The sequence below is a fragment of the Oncorhynchus kisutch genome, linkage group LG15 (genome assembly GCF_002021735.2).
Source record: "Oncorhynchus kisutch isolate 150728-3 linkage group LG15, Okis_V2, whole genome shotgun sequence".
In the NCBI taxonomy this organism is placed as follows: domain Eukaryota; kingdom Metazoa; phylum Chordata; class Actinopteri; order Salmoniformes; family Salmonidae; genus Oncorhynchus; species Oncorhynchus kisutch.
This window is the reverse complement of record NC_034188.2, coordinates 57,938,641-57,962,294: the sequence shown is the minus strand read 5'-3', so window position 1 is coordinate 57,962,294 and position 23,654 is coordinate 57,938,641. Positions and strand designations below refer to the sequence as shown.

General features: G+C 43.2%; 1 protein-coding gene across 1 annotated transcript; it reads left to right on the top strand.

Annotated features, from left to right (window-relative positions):
• Window positions 1-7,517: 7,517 nt before the first annotated feature.
• Window positions 7,518-14,776, top strand: LOC109905577 (rhodopsin kinase grk7a). Its single transcript, XM_020503026.2, has 4 exons — window positions 7,518-8,248; window positions 9,668-10,105; window positions 13,537-13,814; window positions 13,985-14,776. Exons 1-4 carry the CDS (start codon window positions 7,655-7,657, stop codon window positions 14,319-14,321), a joined length of 1,647 nt encoding a protein of 548 aa, XP_020358615.1. The 5' UTR covers window positions 7,518-7,654; the 3' UTR covers window positions 14,322-14,776.
• Window positions 14,777-23,654: the final 8,878 nt, after the last annotated feature.

Below are 23,654 nucleotides of genomic sequence, written 5' to 3'. Positions count from 1 at the left end.
TCCAGAAAATGTCAAGAACTTTGAAAGTTTCAAGTGCAGTCGCAAAAACCATCAAGCGTTATGATGGAACTGGCTCTCATAAAGACCGCCACAGGAAAGGAAGACCCGGAGTTACCTATGCTGCAGAGGATAAGTTCATTAGAGTTACCATCAGAAATTAAAGCCCAAATAAATTCTTCACAGAGTTAAAGTAACAGACACATCTCAACATCAACTGTTCAGAGGAGACCGTGTGAATCAGGCCTTCATGAGGGAATTGCTGCAAAGAAACCACTACTAAAGGACACCAATAATAAGAAGAGACTTGCTTGGGCCATGAAACACAAGCAATGGACATTAGACCAGTGGAAATCTGTCCTTTTGGAGTCCAAATTTGAGATTTTTCATTCCAACCACTGTGTCTTTGTGAGATGCAGGATGGTAAGTTGGTGGTTGAAGATATCCCTCTAGTGGTGTGGGGGCTGTGCTTTGGCAAAGTGGGTGGGGTTATATCCTTCCTGTTTGGCCCTGTCCGGGGGTGTCCTCGGATGGGGCCACAGTGTCTCCTGACCCCTCCTGTCTCAGCCTCCAGTATTTATGCTGCAGTAGTTTATGTGTCGGGGGGCTGGGGTCAGTTTGTTATATCTGGAGTACTTCTCCTGTCCTATTCGGTGTCCTGTGTGAATCTAAGTGTGCGTTCTCTAATTCTCTCCTTCTCTCTTTCTTTCTCTCTCTCGGAGGACCTGAGCCCTAGGACCATGCCCCAGGACTACCTGACATGATGACTCCTTGCTGTCCCCAGTCCACCTGGCCATGCTGCTGTTCCAGTTTCAACTGACCTGAGCCCTAGGACCATGCCCCAGGACTACCTGACATGATGACTCCTTGCTGTCCCCGGTCCACCTGGCCATGCTGCTGCTCCAGTTTCAACTTCCACCTGACTGTGCTGCTGCTCCAGTTTCAACTGTTCTGCCTTATTATTATTCGACCATGCTGGTCATTTATGAACATTTGAACATCTTGGCCATGTTCTGTTATAATCTCCACCCGGCACAGCCAGAAGAGGACTGGCCACCCCACATAGCCTGGTTCCTCTCTAGGTTTCTTCCTAGGTATTGGCCTTTCTAGGGAGTTTTTCCTAGCCACCGTGCTTCTACACCTGCATTGCTTGCTGTTTGGGGTTTTAGGCTGGGTTTCTGTACAGCACTTTGAGATATCAGCTGATGTACGAAGGGCTATATAAATAAATTTGATTTGATTTGATTTAGGTAAACGGATGATCTCTGCATGTGTGGTTCTCACCGTGAAGCATGGAGGTGCAATGGTGAGGTGGTGCTTTGCTGGTGACAATGTCAGTGATTTATTTAGAATTCAAGGCACACTTAACCACTAGGCTACCTGTCGCCCCACTTAGTGGGAGTATCATTTGTTTTTCAACAGGACAATGACCGAACACACTTACAGGCTGTGTAAGGGCTATTTGACCAAGAAAGAGAGTAATGGAGTGTTGCATCAGATGACCTGGCCTCCATAATCACCAATTGAGATGGTTTGGGATGAGTTGGACCGCAGAGTGAAGGAAAAGCAGCCAACAAGTGCTCAGCAAATGTGGGAACTCCTTCAAAACTGTTGGAAAAGCATTCCTGGTGAAGCTGATTGAGAGAATGGAAAGAGTGCAAAGCTGTCATCAAGGCAAAGTGTGGCTACTTTGAAGGATCAAAAATATAACAAATATTTTGATTTGTTTAACACTTTTTTTGGTTGCTACATGATTCCATATGTGTTATTTCATCGTTTTGATGTCTTCACTATTATTCTACAATGTAGAAAATAGTACAAATAAACAAAAAACCTTGAATGAGTAGGTGTGTCCAAACTTTTGACTGGTACTATATATACAGTTTACAGTATATATATATATACACTGCTCTAAAATAACACATCCTAGATCGGAATGAATGAAATATTCTTATTAAATACTTTTTTCTTTACATAGTTGAATGTGCTGACAACAAAATCACACAAAAATTATCAATTTATCAACCCATGGAGGTCTGGATTTGGAGTCACACTCAAAATCAAAGTGGAAAACCACACTACAGGCTGATCCAACTTTGATGTAATGTCCTTAAAACAAGTCAAAATGGGGCTCAGTAGTGTGTGTGGCCTCCACGTGCCTGTATGACCTCCCTACAACGCCTGGGCATGCTCCTGATGAGGTGGCAGATGGTCTCCTGAGGGATCTCCTCCCAGACCTAGACAAAAGCATCCGCCAACTCCTGGACAGTCTGTGGTACAACGTGGCGTTGGTGGATGGAGCGAGACATGATGTCCCAGATGTGCTCAATTGGATTCAGGTCTGGGGAACGGGCGGGCCAGTCCATAGCATCAATGCCTTCCTCTTGCAGGAACTGCTGACACACTCCAGCCACATGAGGTCTAGCATTGTCTTGCAGTAGGAGGAACCCAGGGCCAACCACACCAGCATATGGTCTCACAAGGGGTCTGAGGATCTCCTCTCGGTACCTAATGGCAGTCAGGCTACCTCTGGCGAGCACATGGAGGGCTGTGGGCCCCCCAAAGAAATGCCACCACACACCATGACTGACCCACCGCCAAACCGGTCATGCTGGAGGATGTTGCAGGCAGCAGAACGTTCTCCACGGCGTCTCCAGACTGTCACGTCTGTCACATGTGCTCAGTGTGAACCTGCTTTCGTCTGTGAAGAGCACAGGGCGCCAGTGGCGAATTTGCCAATCTTGGTGTTCTCTGGCAAATGCCAAACGTCCTGCACGGTGTTGGGCTATAAGCACAACCCCCACCTGTGGACGTCGGACCGTCATGGAGTCTGTTTCTGACTGTTTGAGCAGACACATGCACATTTGTGGTCTGCTGGACGTCATTTTGCGGTCCTGCTACTGGGTTGTTGCCCTCCTACGGCCTCCTCCACGTCTCCTGATGTACTGGCCTGTGTCCTGGTAGCGCCTCCATGCTCTGGACACTACTCTGACAGACACAGCAAAACTTCTTGCCACAGCTCGCATTGATGTGCCATCCTGGATGAGCTGCACTACCTGAGCTACTTGTGTGGGTTGTAGACTCCGTCTCATGCTACCACTAGAGTGAAAGCACCGCCAGCATTCAAAAGTGACCAAAACATCAGCCAGGAAGCATAGGAACTGAGAAGTGGTCCCCCACCTGCAGAACCACTCCTTTATTGGGGGTGTCTTGCTAAATGCCTATAATTTCCACCTGTTGTCTATTCCATTTGCACAACAGCATGTGAAATTTATTGTCAATCAGTGTTGCTTCCTAAGTGGACAGTTTGATTTCACAGAAGTGTGATTGACTTGGAGTTAAATTGTGTGGTTTAAGTGTTCCCTTTATTTTTTTGAGCAGTGTATATATATATATTTATATAGTCATAATCCTGCCTGTCTTCTGCTCTTCAGCCAAAGCACACCCCTTTTGGCACAACAGAGCTTTAAATAGACCCAGCTTACCTACATGTTTCATCAAACTTGGCAACTCCTCATGGTTTTAAGCTACTATATTTGGCATTGATCTTGCCTATAGGGCTGTCTATGGGCTTAGCAGAATGGCAGTGATCTCCAAATGCAGCTCTCTGTTCCTTTTTTTACCTTTGCCCCCAATCCCAGGTCAGGACAAGCTCAGCGTAACAATCTCTGTGGAAGTCATCCATGACTTGCTCATCCAAGCACGAGCAATCTGCAGTTCGAATAACAACAAAGTAAACCCCCTGCCACTGTTTCGGTAAACAGCTGAGGCATGGGGCTGTAGAAATATAACCACTTAAATTCATAGCAAAGCTATGAATACAAGGACTGACCATCATTGAGATACAATGGTTGTTTACAATTACAGTGCCTTGCGAAAGTATTCGGCCCCCTTGAACTTTGCGACCTTTTGCCACATTTCAGGCTTCAAACATAACGATATAAAACTGTATCTTTTTGTGAAGAATCAACAACAAGTGGGACACAATCATGAAGTGGAACGACATTTATTGGATATTTCAAACTTTTTTAACAAATCAAAAACTGAAAAATTGGGCGTGCAAAATTATTCAGCCCCTTTACTTTCAGTGCAGCAGACTCTCTCCAGAAGTTCAGTGAGGATCTCTGAATGATCCAATGTTGACCTAAATGACTAATGATGATAAATACAATCCACCTGTGTGTAATCAAGTCTCCGTATAAATGCACCTGCACTGTGATAGTCTCAGAGGTCCGTTAAAAGCGCAGAGAGCATCATGAAGAACAAGGAACACACCAGGCAGGTCCGAGATACTGTTGTGAAGAAGTTTAAAGCCGGATTTGGATACAAAAAGATTTCCCAAGCTTTAAACATCCCAAGGAGCACTGTGCAAGCGATAATATTGAAATGGAAGGAGTATCAGACCACTACAAATCTACCAAGACCTGGCCGTCCCTCTAAACTTTCAGCTCATACAAGGAGAAGACTGATCAGAGATGCAGCCAAGAGGCCCATGATCACTCTGGATGAACTGCAGAGATCTACAGCTGAGGTGGGACACTCTGTCCATAGGACAACAATCAGTCGTATATTGCACAAATCTGGCCTTTATGGAAGAGTGGCAAGAAGAAAGCCTTTTCTTAAAGATATCCATAAAAAGTGTCATTTAAAGTTTGCCACAAGCCACCTGGGAGACACACCAAACATGTGGAAGAAGGTGCTCTGGTCAGATGAAACCAAAATTGAAATTTTGGCAACAATGCAAAACGTTATGTTTGGCGTAAAAGCAACACAGCTCATCACCTAGAACACACCATCCCCACTGTCAAACATGGTGGTGGCAGCATCATGGTTTGGGCCTGCTTTTCTTCAGCAGGGACAGGGAAGATGGTTGAAATTGATGGGAAGATGGATGGAGCCAAATACAGGACCATTCTGGAAGAAAACCCGATGGAGTCTGCAAAAGACCTGAGACTGGGACGGAGATTTGTCTTCCAACAAGACAATGATCCAAAACATAAAGCAAAATCTACAATGGAATGGTTCAAAAATAAACATATCCAGGTGTTAGAATGGCCAAGTCAAATTCCAGACCTGAATCCAATCGAGAATCTGTGGAAAGAACTGAAAACTGCTGTTCACAAATGCTCTCCATCCAACCTCACTGAGCTCGAGCTGTTTTGCAAGGAGGAATGGGAAAACATTTCAGTCTCTCGATGTGCAAAACTGATAGAGACACACCCCAAGCGACTTATAGCTGTAATCGCAGCAAAAGGTGGCGCTACAAAGTATTAACTTAAGGGGGCTGAATAATTTTGCATGCCCAATTCTTCCGTTTTTGATTTGTTAAAAAAGTTTGAAATATCCAATAAATGTCGTTCCACTTCATGATTGTGTCCCACTTGTTGTTGATTCTTCACAAAAAAATAGTTTTATATCTTTATGTTTGAAGCCTGAAATGTGGCAAAAGGTCGCAAAGTTAAAGGGGGCCGAAAACTTTCGCAAGGCACTGTACATTGTTTACAAACAATTGAGTAAAATGAGCTTATATGGGTTCTCATCGAGTGTGACAGTTGCATTTATAAGTTATATTCTTCAATGCTGAATGGGTACATACAGTATCATTAATTAGAAAGTCCAAAAATGGATGTACCAATCACAAATTGCATACAGTAATGTTGTTGTATGCTGTACGTTAAAAGGGTGATAAGGCCATACAATAAACTGGGCACGCCAATGCTAATATGTGTCCCGGAAGCCAACGGATATAATGACTCGTGATGTATAAGTATAGATTGTGTATAACCCATACTTAGTATCATTTTTTTATACGCTGAAAATGTGCTACCTAGAGAGAGACATCATTTATTATAAACCCTGTTATTAGACATAAATTATCATACATGGCTATAACAAGTCATAATGTAAAAATGTTACCAAAACGAGTATTTTTCTAACGGCCTTTTCCTGGTAAGACAATGAATATCTATGTCAATACCCCAGAGGTTAGCAGTACACAGAGACACAGATTACTTGGTGTGCCATAATGGTTGAGTGAGCTCATCTTTGAGTTTCAGTAAGAGCACTTCCATCAGAACAGTTCAGAGTAGACTTATTAAGCTTGAAGGTGAGATAGTGCCCAGTTGAGTGGCTAGCAGCCACAGGGTGCTGGAGAGGATCTTGGAATTATGTTTAGGCTACACCTAACAATGGATTACTACACACCGTAGCCTACACCTGAGAGTAATAGTGGGTCTCAGACACATTTGATCCTAGACCCTGGCCTGATCAGGGCTATGTATTTGCCTTGATTTGATTACATCAGAGATTATTGTGATCTAGTGTAAAACTTAATTAATCCTAACTTGTTATCCTATGATTACATGATTTTTGGCATATTGTCATAAATAAAGAATAGGCAGAATATCAATATAATAATATATATTTTATATTAAAGTCTATTAAAAGTAGTGCATATGGCCCAGTACATCATTGTGGCCAAGCTTTCTTCCATCCAGGACCTATATACCAGTCAGAGGAAGGCCCTAAAAGTTGTCAAAGACTCCAGCCACCCTAGTCATAGATTGTTCTCTCTGCTACTGCACGGAAAGCGGTACCAGAGCGCCAAGTCTAGGTCCAAAAGGCTTCTTAACAGCTTCTAACCCCAGCTTCTACCCCCCCCCCACCCTCTCCTTTACGCTGCTGCTACTCTGTGTTTATTATCTATGCAGTCACTTTAACTCTACCTACATGTACATATTACCTCAATTACCTCAACTAACTGTGCCCCCGCACATTGACTCTGTACCGGTACCCTCTGTATATAGCCACGCTGTTGTTATTTACTGCTGCTCTTTAATTATTTGTTAATTTTATTTGTTTTTTTTTCTAACTTAACCAACAATGCAGTTTTAAGACAAATAAGTGTTAAGGGCTTGTAAGTAAGCATTTCACTGTAAAGTCTACTACACCTGTTGTATTCGGCACATGTGACAAATAACTTTTGATTTGATTTGTGGAGTAAATTCATGTGTTCTCTTCTCATAACAGAATAGAAATAGCCTATAGCTGAAGTGGTTATTCTAGAGAGATCATTCACTACTTCTTGAGAGAATTGAATTCACAGTAGTGTTGCCCTATGTCTATGTCATTAAATCTATTACTCTCCTAAACCAGACATTGTCTTCTGAAATGTAATAGTCATTTATCACCTCAATGTGTAGCCAAAAGGATTTTAACTCTTAGTTCACATCTTTCTATCTATAATATTATGACACCCAGGTCAGCACCTCACTACAGTTACGCTGGCATTGTCCCCATCTAAGTTAGTATCCCGCTAAATATAGACCGACCAAAGCTTCTTAAGTTAGAAACCACATAAGTTCCTTTCCGTGAGCAGCGTCCATGAATGAGCACACAGACACTTACTTAAGAGAAAATCCCTGATGTGCGTTTTAATTCTAGATGAGGCATTACGTGATTGTGTCAGAGAATGTCTTCTGGTGTGACGCAGGTGTCGGAGCTGCTCAGTCCCACCAGGGACCTGGAGAGAATTGGAAACACTACAGGGAAGCACACACAGGGAAAGAACACAGTCTTAGCATCATCTTACAGCGGCCTTAGCTCCCTGCTCAGCCACACTGTGTAGTAGGGACAACCCAACGCAGCAGCCGCCAACATGTGTGACATGGGGGGATTGGATAATCTGGTGGCGAACACGGCCTACCTTAAGGGGGGTGATGAAAAAGAGATGAGGAAGAGGCGACGTAGCCTGTCCCTGCCCAAGCCAGAACAGTGCGTGTCCATCCGCGCCGCGGTTGGGAAAGAATTTGAGATGCTCTGCGAGAGGCAGCCCATAGGGAAGAAGTTCTTCCGGCAGTTCCTCCTGGAGTCCAACCTGCAGTACGTGGCGGCCGCAGAGTTCCTGGACGAGTTAATCGACTGGGATCTGGCAGAAGGCGCTGGCAAAGATAAGGCGAGGATGAACATCATCAACAAGTTCTGCAAGGCTGACTCCAAGAACTTCCTGTCCTACCTGACAGGAGAGGTAGCGGACAAGTGCAAGGCGGTGTCGGACAAGGACTTTGAAGACGTGATGATGGGCAAGGTGAAAGATGCCACACGGGAGTACCTGAAGGAAAAGCCCTTCACAGAGTACCAGACCAGCCCTAACTTTGACAAGTTCCTGCAGTGGAAAGAGTACGAGAAACAGAAAATCACTGATAAGTATTTCTATGAGTTCAGGACCCTGGGTAAGGGAGGCTTTGGAGAGGTAAGTCCACACAAAATCTACAGTGCAGCTGCCTGACTGAAAACGGTAGTGAAATATTACAGTTCAAAAATGGAAACTTAAAAACAGCTTTCGCACTTTTCTAAGGGTATGCAACAGTTACAGTGAGAATGGGGATGGTACAAATACAAATGAAGAAGTCACTAAAAGGGATAATTGTTTGTACCTCATCTAACTACATACTGCCCGGCTAACACATTTGGTTCCTTGAAAGTCATGGGAATGTTACGTTTTTGGTTTCCAATTGGTTCTGGGAACGAAGCCATACGTTTCCTGACCGGTAAACTTATTCTGAGAACGGAATAAAAAATTTAATCTGTTCTGGGAATATACATTTTTAGGTTGCAGGAAGGTTCTGAGAACATTTTACTATGGTTCCCTGAAAGTTTTCCCGGGAGGTTTTATTAACGTTCTGATAACATGTTTCTATAAGACTTTTAATAACACTGCTAGTTTATTTTGAGTCTCCAAGCACAGATAGGACACATGGAAATTCCTTTGCTCAGGCATTAATCATGCAAACACGGTTATTTTTTATTGTGACATGGCGTCAGTGAGATTATATTGTTATTCTGTTGTCTATCCATGGAATTCATCCACAACTAATACAAAGCTGTTAATTTTAGTCTATTCAAACAGACCCCATTTCAAAGGAAACAAGTACTCATTAAGTGGGCGCGGGAAACCTGTAGGAAACTTTATGCTGTAATACTGAAGAGAAGAGAAAAAAAAATCCCAACATTCTCTGAACTATTTGAGAAAATTCCCGATGTCAACCAAGTTGGAGAATCTTCCTAGAACGTTACCAACATTTTAATTAAATGTAACCGTGTTTTAACTTTTAGGAAATGTTCTGTTAAATTATAAAAAAAAATCTAAAATAATGGCTTTAAACTATATAACTGATCAATGCACCAACATACCAGGTCATTTAGTGCTTAAAAACAAAAACAAAGTGGATGAGTAAGATATTTGGCTACAGAAGTGCCATTTCTTACCGATCTCTACAGATTCTGTCCAAAACAAACCCAGTGAAATGACGTCAACACTACTGGAGGAGTTCCTGGCTAGCTAAAGTGGCTAGCTTTGCTAACGAACTAGCGACGTCGGTCGCGGCGTGCCTGACCAGAATGGCACATCGATGAACCACCAAAGACACACCCCATTTCTGTTTAAAAATTAAGAAAGGGGCGGAGTTTTTGAATTTTTCTGTGCCCAATGTCGACCATTAAATGTGCTGAGAATGTTCCAAAAATAAGCAACGATCCTGCACCATTCCCAGAAAGTTTAAATGTGTATGCAAAACCATAGGACAACCAGAACGTTTTGTTCTAGCTGGGTGATCTTAACATGCATTTATCAAACATATTTGTTTTAGTCCCTCTCTATCTCTCTGCATAGGTGTGTGCCGTGCAGGTGAAAAACTCAGGCCAGATGTACGCCTGCAAAAAGCTGTGCAAGAAGCGTCTGAAGCAGAAGAATGGTGAGGGCATGGCACTGCTGGAGAAGCAGATCCTGGAGAAGGTTAACAGCCTGTTCCTGGTGAACCTGTCCTATGCCTACGACTCCAAGACCCACCTGTGCCTCGTCATGACCCTGATGAATGGCGGCGACCTCAGGTACCATATCTATAACATTGGTGAAAAAGGCCTTGAAATAGGCCGCATCAATTACTACATTGCACAGGTCACCACAGGAATCCTCCACCTACACGCCATGGATATAGCGTACCGAGACATGAAGCCAGAGAACGTGCTACTGGACAGCTTCGGCCAGTGTCGACTCTCGGATCTGGGGTTGGCCGTGGAGCTGCCTGGCGAAAAGACCATCAATCAAAAGGTAAGAGCTCTGAGAGATGAACTCCATCCTTGTTTTGGTGCGGCCGGTACCCTAATGGTTAGAGCGTTGGGCTAGTAACCAAAAGGTTGCTGGACCGAATCCCCCGAGTTGACAAGGTAAAAATCTGTCGTTCTGCCCCTGAACAAGGCAGTTAACCCACTTCCCCGGTCGGCCATCATTGTAAATAAGAATTTGTTCTTAACTGACTTGCCTAGTTAAATTAGAAAATGTTTAATTACTCTATGTTAACAATGATTGAGTTGTTTTTAGAGTTAGGGTGAGATGACATGCTATTTCATGTGAGATTACATAGGGATATATCTATGGATAGGGATCTATCCATAATACCAGGGTTTTACATCATTACCATCCCACTGGGCACAAACTGGTTGAATCAATGTTGTTTCAACGTAATTTGTGATGTATTGGAATCTACATGGAAAAAGTCACCATTGTTTTGAGGGTGAAATTTCCACATGGTAACCAAATATCAACATAGACAAACCATGTATAAAATATGTTGAGTTTGTACCTTTAAAACAATGTCAGATCTTCAAAGTTATATCCATTATCAGACTAAAACAATAGGCTGGGTCACACCTCCACACCTCTTGAGTGTGTTGAGAGATCTCCACTTAAAAACTAGATAGATTCACTGTTGCTATTGAAGTCATTCCAAAGGGTATAGATTTAACAGAGCAAATTAAATGTGACCATACTTTATCACTCATATATTATCATTAATTATGCTATTTAGGCCTGTATAGCATTTGCAAAGTCATCAACGGCTGAAGTTAACTAAAAATAGCTGAAACAATAGGCCTAAGGTTTCAGGCTCTGGTTGATTTAAAATGTTATGATATTTAATGATACACAACCAAATATCAACATTTGAAAGAGATGTTTCTTCTGCTTGGATAGTTCCACCTGTGACACTGACTTAGTCTGGCTGTAATTCCAGTTTGTGAACAAATTAATAATTGACATGTTGGATTCGCAAAAAAAATCTATTCAAGAATAGGACTAAATCACATCAAGCTATTTAAAGTGCATTTAAAGTTTGATTTGATTTAGTCTTCTTCAACTTAGACGTTTGGTTGAGATGAAGACGTGAGTCCAACAATAACTTATTAATTTGTAAACAAACAGCAATTAAATTCAGTGGCACAGATGAAACTATCCAATAAAAAGATACATCTCTGAAATAGAACAAATAGCCTGACAAGTTAACAAATTATATGTTGAATTCATGTCTCCAACTCAACCAAAAATAAAAGGATTAAGCCAGTGGCTCAGATGGAACAATCTCCTTTAAATGTTGATATTTGGTTGCATTGTCAACCAAACACTATTCGATGTTACTTTTGTGATACACTAAATATCCTAAAGTTAAGGCTTAATGTAACATTCAACCTTAAGATGAATAACACATCCATGGCCACATTTTGAGATTACTGTAAATATACTATACTATTACTTCGTAGGTAATCATATAAAGCGTGCATGTTTAATATAGCATGCATAGGTCCCTCCAGGTCTGTGGAGATCTTCACAATTGCTGTACTAATCTGTGAAGAATCGCAAACGGAATTGATCACTTGCCCATGTAATTTTAATGTTATCTCCACTGCAATCCAGGTCATTTGGTTTTGCTATTAGATTAAGAGCAGTGATAACACATTCATCTGAACTAATTATCTAACATTGTATTCCCATTTGAACATTGCTGTGCTTTTAAGTGGTTGAAAGTGCAGTGACATTTGGATGACAACTATACCAAAACGTTTTTCCATTGGATTTTGGTTGTGCTTTTAGGTGGTTGAAAGAAAGCATAGTGATAACACACTGGAAATTCAACTAACTTTTGCCTGTCTTTTTGAGTGGGTGAATATAGATTGTAGTCTCACCTCTCAACCAAATATAACTCAATTATCCACATTGAAATGACGTGGTGTGCCCAGTGGGATGTGACCTGTTCCACGTTAGTTATGTCCATGACATTGACCTCTCTGTCACTGTCTATGACTCAGGCTCCCCATAGAAGGGACACTTCTATCCTCACTCATATACAGCCGACTCCTGATTAATGCAATGACATACAAATATCTGAGGAGCCAATAAAAAGGTTTGCCTATATTTGAATTGGATCTGGTCCGTGAACTACAACACACTTCACTCTCATTAACCTTCAGTCACTCACTCACTGTTGAGTGAGACATTGGGGCCTAAAACAGGCTTGTGAGACATTGGGGCCTAAAACAGGCTTGTCCCATTGGGCCCTAAAACAGGCTTGTCCCATTGGGGCCTAAAACAGGCTTGTCCCATTGGGGCCTAAAACAGGCTTGTCCCATTGGGGCCTAAAACAGGCTTGTCCCATTGGGGCCTAAAACAGGCTTGTCCCATTGGAGCCTAAAACAGGCTTGTCCCATTGGGGATTGGCCTTGGTCAAGGGGCTCAGTGCGTTAGCCCACAGCCCACTAATCTTCCCATTACTCAGAGGTGGCTGGGATCTGTCTGCGAGGAGAGGCTCAGTCCCAGTGGGTATCCACTCAGTGGAGAGTGGTGCAGCCCAGGGGGTGCTCAGATCAGGACATGGCCTCAATAGAGGGCCTACTGGAGGCTAGTGCAGGGGAAACCTGGTGCAGGCATGTGGTGCTGATGTTACGAAAGAGCTTTGGTAGAATTCAGAGATACAAGGTCCCTGATAAAAGGCATGAGAAGCATAAGGGTAGATTGGCCTATGTAAGGGTAGAATCCCCCCAAAAATTGTAACAATATTTTTCATTGGAATTTCACAATTTTCACCCATATTAAGAGAAACAACAACAGAGACAAAGCAACAAGAACAAAAACAGCACTCACTTACACATACCTGCGTGTATATATAAATATATACATACATACATGCATATACACATATATATACATACACACACATACATACATATACACATATATATACATACATACCACACACACCCATACATACGTACACCATTTTCCTCTTCCCGCTCGGTGCTTCTCTCACCCCATCCCCATCATTGCGTCTCTCAATACATACATTTTAAACAAACTTACAAACAGAAATTAAACAAAAAAGCTCATTTTAAACCAAGAAGTTAGGTTCCACACATTGAACGTACAGTGTAGTTCTGAAATACATAGATCCCCGCCATTCTAAGAGAATCCTTGCAGGGTAGAATCAATTAATAAGTCAATCAGAAGTTGTGCTATGCCACAACCAATTTGCCACGCATTAGCTTAACTAAGTGAAGCATTGTACTCTAGTCCAAAGTTGATTTAACACAGAACATTTTGTTGCTATGATATGGAACCTTAGAACTAGGCCTAACCCCTCACTTCTCTTTCTCTGTTTCCTTCTCTGTCATCAAACCTCTGTCCTCTCCTCCTCCCCTCCTCCCTCTCCTCAGGCTGGCACAAGTGGCTACATGGCCCCAGAGATCCTGAAGAAAGAGCCTTACCGGATGTCAGTGGACTGGTGGGCCCTGGGCTGCAGTATCTACGAGATGGTGGCAGCTCGCCTGCCCTTCAAGGACTATAAGGAGAAGGTGCAGAAGGAGGAGGTGGCACGGCGCACCCTCGAGGATGAATGCAAGTACGAGCACAAGAACTTTGACGAGGGCACCAAAGCCATCATCAACCTCTTCCTCAAGAAGAAAATTGACGAGCGTCTGGGATGCAGGACCAAGTAAGAGCTGACCGCAGTTTCAGCCCAGAGATATTCCTGACTACATGGCCGGACCAGGAACAACTCTAGGGCCCTCTAGAGGTTTTCCTGGTCAGTTCTAGGTATCACATAAGGTGGTTTTGGGGGGGGTGTATATTTATCTGACTTCAGTGTGTTTCTCTGTTATCCAGGAACGAGGACCCAAGGAAGCACGAGTGGTTCAAAGGCATTAACTTCCCTCGACTGGAGGCGGGGCTGATTGACCCACCCTGGGTCCCCAAGCCCAACGTGGTCTACGCCAAAGACACGGGGGACATCAAAGATTTCTCTGAGATTAAGGGTGTCGTGTTTGACGACAAAGATGACAAATTCTTCAAGGAGTTCAACACGGGGGCGGTGCCCATTGCATGGCAACTGGAAATGATTGACAGCGGACTTTTTGACGAGCTGAACGACCCCAACAGGAAAGAGTCGGCCGCTGGATTGGACGACGAGGAGAAGAAATCAAAATCCTGCACGCTTTTATAAAATGTCCTCTATACTATAGTTAGGACTTTTGTAATTTTCAAAGCTATCTCATTAAGAACACTGTGACGATAATCATAGCAACAAAAAAAGATGTGAAGTGGTAGTAAAATCCAGAGCCAGGTCAAGACACATATTTCCACCACTTCACACATTTTTTTGTGGATATGATTCTTCCTGCTCTATGACATTGTAATGATCATGATAAGCCACAGCACTTACGATAATATCAGGAATCGATAAGGTGATTTTGTCTATATCAATGGGCAGGGACAGTGTCTGTGGTAGAATCAACAGGAAAAAGCTAGACTAGAGCTGGAATGGGGACTGTGCTTTACAGGCACTGGCAGAGTTGCGGTAGCAGGCTTCTACCACAAGGTGTCCCCAGATATCTAGATATGTGGATATTCACAAGTCTTCTCAATATTCACCTGCTTGAAACGTCTTGCCTTTTTTTATGCATATGGTACGATCACCTGTGCATTTTTGAGTGAGATGTGGTTTTATTGGATTGCAAAAGCTTTAACTCTTAAAGCCTTAGAGAGCATGAACTCTCACTTCTTCACCACTATATTCCAATGACCAACAAACTCCCAAACCACATTTTAACAAATGTATAATAGACCTATAAAATGGATCTCACTGTGTTCAGTCTTATAAGCTATTTTGTAATAGTGATATGTAGGGTTTCTTTCAAGTGCACTATAACAATGTATATGCTAACTTATTTTCACCCATTAGTTACATTTAAAGGCCCAATGCAGCTGTGTTTATATCAATATCAAATCATTTCTGGGTAACAATGATGTACCTTACTGTAATAGTATTCCATTAAAATGAACAAAAATAGATTTTTAGCAAATAACTATTTCTCAAGCAAGAATGTTGCTAGGACTGTCTGGGAGTGGTCTGAGTGGGGAGGGGAAACTGAAAACTAGCTGTTATTGGCAGAGATGTTTGGAACTCTCTTTGTAATTGGTGATGTCACCAGGCAAGCCAAAAGTCCCGCCCATGCAAACCTGCTGATTATATCCTGTGTAGATTGTATTTTCAACAAGCAACTATCAGGAAATAATACTGATCAAACTGTGTTAGTTTCATCAGCTGTTGCACAATATAATAAAAAAACACAGGAAAAACATAATTTTGACTGCCCTGGGCCTTTACGAATGTGTGCGCACCACAATGCACCTTACTAATTAAGCATGTTCATTTAATTAAGAGACCGAGATGATCATAGAGGATTTTGGTGTCTGTGTGGACATTATAGTCTTTGTATGAGTTGAATGGATCTCAGAAGAATGTTCAATCAAAAGCTGGTCCTCGTTTGTGCTCGTGTCTTTGTTACTTTGAGCTTCTTGAAGTGACATTTGATTTGCAATTCTTACAGTGTACATCTCTCTTTCTTTTTTTGAAAGGATTGGGGATTCTTGTGGTATGTGTATGCTGAATGGAAAGGTGATATGTGCAATAGGAAATTGTTTGAAATCAAAGAAATAATGAATGCTTTTTATATATTTATCTTTGTGAATGTTATTTTTATATCCCTGTATAATCTGTGTATTATCTGTTTAAATTTAACCTCAAGTACCCTTTTCTCTGCCTGAATTTCTCCCACTTGATTTGAGAGCCCGTATGTCACAGTCTTTTGCCCTAGCAAATTCACCTCCAACCGCCTCAATACTCACAATACAGATATCATCTAACCCTGCTAATTGCATCCATCTTCCACCATTCAACACTCAGATCAGATGTCAACCCGTTTATGTTTTCATAACATATTACTGCCAGGGCTCCATCTTTAATCCGATAAATATCCTTTACTAATGGATGGAAAACCCAAACTCTGGCGTGTAAGTCTTACAGTTCGGCGAAACACAGACACATTTGTGAACAGGTTTTTAATGTGTGGGACATAAATGTGCTAAATCCTGTGAGAGGCAACCTAACAGGACTGAGATGTTCTGTTGGCGCGTGTCTTCCTGCGAATTAGAAGGGGTTTAGATAGAAACCCAAGACACAGCCGGAGCCTCATCACACTTAATGGCAGGCGAGGGAGTCATCTGTGGATGACGTGTTGACAACATCAACCCGTCATCAGGTCTCGTGGAGACATGTTTTTACCAGGCGCCTATGACCTTCAACAAATGTTTAGTCCCTGGGCCTTTTGGAGCAAGGAGTGCAACTGTGGCCTTCCAACGCTGCACCTGCTGCAACCTCGGCCTCCACATGTACACACTCCTGTCCTACACACACACACACCTGTTACCTCTGTTGTGGCAGTGGGTATTAGAGATCAAAGCGGGACAGGGTGTAATTTGGGATATGTGTTTGGTACGTGCTTATGCACAGGATTAACTTCAAAGGGCTGCAGCACACTTCAGCTCTGGCATCTCCAGGGTGTTACCCCCTTTTCCTCCTGAGGAATCAGTGTGTTTGCGTGTGTGTGTGTTTGCCCCATGTGTGTGCACATGCGTGTGTATAATGTGCACATGCGTGTGTAGTGTAGGTGAGAAATGGGTAAACAGTAGACACAGAGCCTATTGTCTGTCCAGAGGGAGAGCCCAAGACAACCGCGTGGGAGGATGAGGAGGAGGGCTGGTCATGGCTCCCTGTCTGACTCTCCACTCCAGGCAGTTTACTTTACCACAGGGGAACTGTTTAGCTTTTGGTTTACATTCAATTTCTCCAGCTTCATTGCTTGAATTTTTTACATTTCCACAATTAAGTGAATTCCTACGCGCCATCCAACAGAAACATGGTGTCTGTGTCTGACGTGCTTCCCCTCCAAGGCCTAATGTGTTGTATCCATGAATCCAGACCCCAGAGCCCCCTGCCAGTATGGAGAAGAGGTAGGAGTAGCAGGCCTGGGAGACACAAAAACACGCGTGTGTGCATACACACACACACACACATACTGCATCCTCTCTCTACCACGGTCCCAAATTATATCCTCCTTCTGCATCACCTGTCACTTACAATAGAGACCTTTCCATCAAACACCAAATCCCAAGGAAACAGATTGGTTGGAGCTCATCATAAGTTATTTATTGAATCCTGAAGTCTGAGTGTGCTGCTGTGTATCGCTTACTACTGTGTCTTGCCTCCAGAATGTAGGGTGGCAGAAGAACAACACATCAAAAGAGTGAGAGAGGATATATAATGATAGAGATACGTTATAGAGGAAACATTTTACGACTTATTCTCCTTTCCCTGAGTGCTGAGAAATGATAATGCATATGTTAGTGTAGGCATCATCAACATGCTACCTCTGAGGTTACTAGCAGAGCATTCTTTGAGAGTTAAGTGTGTGTGTGTGTGTGTGTGTGTGTGTGTGTGTGTGTGTGTGTGTGTGTGTGTGTGTGTGTGTGTGTGTGTGTGTGTGTGTGTGTGTGTGTGTGTGTGTGTGTGTGTGTGTGTGTGTGTGTGTGTGTGTGGGTGGGAATTTGATGGAAATTTAATTAATGAGTTTAAAAAAAAGTTTTAATCTGTAACTATAGATACTTTTCTGTGCTTGAATTGATTTCATCCCACCTCTGAGCTGTTTTCCCTGTCCACAGGTGAAAACAAGTAGGCCAAAATTGATGATCCTCAGCCACCCTTTAAGACTTTACAGTGCAGTACCGTGCCCCAGACCTGGATTCAAAAACTATTTGAAACCTTTCAAATACTCTGAGTGTTTACTCTAGCCAGCCATTAAGTGCCATGTGGGCGGGGTTTGCCATTTTGGGAATAATCTATTGGTCTGTTAAGCCAGGAATACTCAATAAAGCTCAGATAAAGTATTTTAAATTATTTGAAATTCTATTTGAACCCAGGTCTAATCCTCAGTCCCCTGTTAAGTTTACAGTTGAGAGGTCAAGTGCAGTACACTGCCCTCACTCTGTCTTATTTTGACAGATACACTAATTTAAGAATCACTACTTTGGTATCTGTGGCCCCATCTCGCTAGACTGTCGATCAGTTGGTATTTAGATCCAACTGAGCTCAAGTTGCCTTTTCAATCACTGTAGCCGAACGCCTGTTGTAAATACTTTCACTGGTAACATACCAATACCACATATCTAAGCTGTGTAACTCAATCTGTCATATTTATAGTTATGTTGAATGACGTTTTACATGCAAAGGCAAGCAAAGATACAGTAGTGTGCACTACAGATGAATGAACTACAGAGACCATTTTATATGAGAAACCACACACACACACTGAGGCCAGGCAGAGCATGCATGTGTGTTGTGCTGAGAGCAGGCAGTGTGTGACACTCCCACTGCAAGGGGTCAAGACTTCACAGCTGTGTAAGGATGAACTCTGTCATATCCGGGTAAGCTGATAGGCTCCTCTTTACATATAGTGTATAGAGCATTGTGGAACCCATGGAAGGATGTTGTTCCCTAGAGGAACATACTGCATTGAAGGAGTGGGTGTGGCACATTAAGGAGAGACTTGTCTGATGTCAGTCTGTTACCACCCTCAAAGTAGTGTTGTGTGACTGTATGTCATACTGTACATGTTATCAACATTATCCCTCTTTCACAAGTTATTGTCCCACATGATGAAATCGGGGAGGGGACTGTGGATCTGTCGCCATCCGTTAGTATGTTCGTTCGTCACACTCCATATCTCAGACAGCACTGGGATGATTTTGACTAAACTTTGATGAATGATACGTCTTGGAATAGAGATCCGTCATTTACAAAATTACACTGATTGGCCCCAAGAGCAGCGTTGCATCATTCGTGGGGGAAGACGTGTTTATGGTTGCCTTGTTTACCATTTTGAGAGTTCACATTACTCGTGTGGCAACCCTATGGCCTGTATACAATGTACATCGACGTGACATTTCATTGTAGTGATCAGGGTTAGTCAGTATGGGTTAGAATTGTGTGATAGAATCTCACTCACTGTTATATCATTTTACTGATTAGCCATTTGTGTTACCAGATCTCCATGCTGTTTGTGGAAGGATCCGCAGGCCTTCCTCTGTGTGGAGGAGCGCAACCCAGGAGAGGCATTGCCAGATCTCCTCTCAGCATCACTCTGTAACAAACGTTGCCCCTGTGGGCCATTAGGAATAAAGCCATCGTCATGCTTTAGGGCGCAGCTGATAGGCCCTGACAGATTGAGTCCCCCTCTGGAGCTCAGCCTCTCTACTCTCAGACATAATGGAGCTTTATTAGAACTCCAATCTCCCCAGAGAAACCTCGTTTCCCAGCATGACCTGCTCCACTCTTGGCCCCTGATTGGCTGACGGCCCCTGACGCTCTCCCGCCCATGCTCTGATTGGTCGGGGCTATCCCGCGGCAGAGGAAACGGATAGGACACATGCAGTAAATCAGATGGGCCCGGGCATACCTCCAGCCAGGACAAAACACCCAAGGAAGCAAATTAGGTATTCGGACTCTGTAAAAGTCTCCAGTTTGCACAGCGGCATATAATCTCTTTAACTGAGATACACAGATGTCTCTGTACGAAGTTCTCTCAAAGCCATACTGTAGCACTTACAGTACAGCTATGCCAAAAACTACTTTGAGTCATCAAACTACCGGAAATCAGTCCATTTCAATGGAAGACGGAAACACAAGGAGACATTAAGCGATTTAACCGTGGGCGACAAGAAACCAGGCAACCACAGTTTGTCAAAGCTGAACTTCATGAAATGAACAGCGATAAGCCCACTTGATAACCAATCAGAGGAAGGAGGGTCTTACAAATGAGCTTTGACACCATGCTGGAAAGGCCTACAACCCCCCATGCTATTTTTATCCTGTACCCACAAAGGGAGATCTTGGAGGTTCCTTGCTACAAAGCAAAGCTCCTGGTTAGGCAGGTTTGGCCCATTTAGACTGAAGTGAGTGTCTGGCCTGATGACAACCTGAGCCGTGACTGATTAATGGGCAGCGTTGATATGATCCTATCTCTGACAGGAAGGTTTAACACAGACACACTGAGCTGTAGGGCCCACTCACCTAAACAGGATAGACCACAGAGAGACACATCTATTGGATAGACACTTTAGTCTGTCATAAGCATATAATTATGCTTATACAATAATCATTTAATAGGATCTCTATGGTCATATGCCTGATCTCTGTCACCTTACCAGGATCGGTGGTCCATCCAATGGAAGCTACACTAACACCCAGAGTGGTCAGGATGTGAGCAAGTCTTGCTTCCCTTCCTCTCTCGTTGACTCTCTGTCTCTCAGGTCCTCTGTCACATATCCAGTCTCTCTTTGTATACTGTAGGCCTACTGTATCCTATGCGTGTAAAAGAAAAGACCATGATATGCAATGCTATGAGGTTTGTCTGCCAAGGAAACCTGCAACTGCAGCCTTTAAGCCCACTGTTATCTCTGAGATCTGCTTCCTGTGTTGTACAGTATGTTATAGGGGTGTTCTATCTCCCTCTACCTCTATGGTGGTGTGTATGGGAGGAGGGGATGGCGGTCTGAGGAACTTTCTTACATTCTTCACGCTAGACCTCCCTCACTGCACTCACAAGGCTTAAAAATCCCTGTTCTGCTTTCTGAGCGGTTAGTTACATAGTTACTAACAGATTGAACACCTGAGGGGTCATTGCTCAAGGGCCTTTCCCGAGTTAAGACACCTCTGGATTACAATGGCTTATGATGGATATGTTTAAGGAACAGTCAAAGCTCTCTCTCTCTGTCTCTGTCTCTGTCTCTGTCTCTGTCTCTGTCTCTGTCTCTGTCTCTGTCTCTGTCTCTGTCTCTGTCTCTGTCTCTGTCTCTGTCTCTGTCTCTGTTTCTGTGTGTGTGTGTGTTTTGTTCTTAACTGACTTGCCTAGTTAAATAAAGGTAAAATAAAATAAAAAATATATGATTTCTTGCAGCTAAGTGGACTACGTCATAACTAGCCATAGGGAAACACATTCTTGAATAAAGCCTTTCTGTATAGCAATACCTTTGTGGCAATCTTGTATGTATGGGGATTGTAACGGTGGCTGTCAATAGTTCCTTCGGAGGTGGGTTTGATGTGGAGGTTTCAATAATCAGTCTTACAAACACTAGCTGGACCAAGTCAGGGGAAAGAGATTCGGTTGCACATACTCAACATGAGGTGTAGTTTTTCCAGGAGGAGGCTGAAGGACAAGGATGAGGTGCGACTAGACGAAAGCATCCAGCAGGCTTTGGGACAAAATAAACAGTCTAAAGTAGATTTCCTACGTCCCCATGCAACCAAAATACCCTGTGTCTGTTGGCTGCCACTGAATGTGTGCTTTATACTCTCACACCTGGAAGAATGAACCACATATTTGGTGGGGGTGTGCTGCCAATCGTAGGTGTCCATACTTTGGAACGGATACAGAAGTACAGAAGTGGCCCTACTCTTAACCTCTGCAGCCATGGTTGATGCTAGCTCTCTGCTAGCTCTCTCTCCCTGAGGAAGCCTGTGCTGACTCTGTGGTAATGCTCACAGGCACAGCGGTAGTAAAGTGATCCACAAGCTATCAGCAGGCGATCAGATAGCAGGAGGGATATCAGTGCCATCTCAGGCATGTTCCAACTCCTGGGTTGGGCTGCATTCTCTCCATTACACTATACTGTATTTTGGGTAATGTTACGATACTACAGTACAAGTCAAAATCGGACCGCCAGACTGCCTATCAGGGGAGTGACTGTTCATCTTTGTGTTTTTGTAGTTGTTTTTTGTTTTCTCCAAGTTTCCTCTATGTCACCCAAACCAGATGTAGCAGCGCTATCTAGCATTCCCTGTCAACACAAATCAAAGAAAATGACTCAGAGATGCAGAGTTTCCCGAACCTGAAATATCCAGTCACGTTGAAACACAAACTGCAGCTCAGATTCTATTCAGATGGTATAGGCCTGGTCTTCAATAAAACACAAACTTCTTCTGCTCCAAACGGTTTTTCACTTTTTAAGAACAAGGCATAACACTGTCTGACTTGGCCCCCACCCCCATATGCCAAAGTTTATCATACAAGTTTCTCTTTGTATCCATTTTTAAACATTAAGGAAAATAATTGAGCCTTTGTATGAGGGAGGTTGTTTATACAACAGCGCCATCACCAGGAACAAGAGAAAGACCCGCTCGGAGTCTGGGGGCTGGGGACTAGAGGTGGAAGAGGGAGAGACTCTGAGTCTGGGGGCTGGGGGCTGGGGACTAGAGGTGGAAGAGGGAGAAAAAGGAGCTCTTTGAGTGACAGTATATTAGGAACCTGGGCTTTTTATGATTTTCCTGCTTTAAGTAAAACATGCAGTTCTGGGTACAGCACTTGGGACCAAATCAAAGGCGGATTTTTCCTCGTCAGATTTTGTGTGTGAGGGTTATACATCTCCTGTCTATGTGTGTGTGAGGGTTATACATCTCCTGTCTATGTGTGTGTGAGGATTATACATCTCATGTCTATGTGTGTGTGAGGGTTATACATCTCCTGTCTATTTGTGTGTGAGGGTTATACATCTCCTGTCTATCTGTGTGTGAGGGTTATACATCTCCTGTCTATGTGTGTGTGAGGGTTATACATCTCCTGTCTATTTGTGTGCGACTGTGTGCGACTGTGCGTGCACTCGGCGAGCGTGTACATGCGTGTCTGCCCATGCAGAGAGTGGGAACATGAAAAACTCAAGACTCACATTATCATGTTCATCTGGGTCCTCTGGTCTGGAGACATCAACATGTAAGCATGTACTGTACCACAGTTCTCTGAGTCATGAGAGGTTCACACAAACTGCTTGCAAAGTTGTACTACATCTGTTTTTATCCTAGCATAATCCCATTGTGTCCCTCACTAAAGTGGAAATGTTTTGACCCATGTCCTTGCCCTCAGCCGTCCTGAAGAAAAATATGCTGTTTTCTATTATCTTGCAGACAACAGACATTGCTCACAACCCAATGTATTTTGCTTACAGCCCGACATATATAGAAGATGAGATATATTTTTCAAGTCCAGCATGTTCATGCCTACTGACAGTGCAAATAGGATTTACGGCACAAAAGCCCTGTGTAATCTCATAGCAAGCTGTCACCACCTCCAACAATGTCGATGTGGAGCACGAAATGAACAGGAGGCCTCATGACCCTCTCGCCTTAGCCCGGCCTCCGTTTTGTGCATACAGCGCTCAGGGAGGCTTGAGGTTTGGAGGTTTCAAAACCACAGTGACCTTTTTTCTCCCTCCGCTTAATTTCTGGAGTTTTCCCCTCCGAAACGAGACACTGGATAAATTATGTTCAGCATGAAGGCCTCCTTGTTCACTCAAAATAAAAAATAAAGCAAGACACCCTGGTCTGGTGACAGAAGTTCCAGAAGTTCCAAATAAATTCCCCTGAAGCATGTACTTTTGGGTGCTCTAG

Coding starts and splice junctions, on each gene's coding strand:
- LOC109905577 (XM_020503026.2), top strand. CDS start 7,655: ATGTGTGACATGGGGGGATTGGATAATCTGGTGGCGAACACGGCCTAC. Junction 10,106..13,536: donor AAAAGACCATCAATCAAAAG/GTAAGAGCTCTG, acceptor CCCTCTCCTCAG/GCTGGCACAAGTGGCTACAT. Junction 13,815..13,984: donor CGTCTGGGATGCAGGACCAA/GTAAGAGCTGAC, acceptor TCTGTTATCCAG/GAACGAGGACCCAAGGAAGC.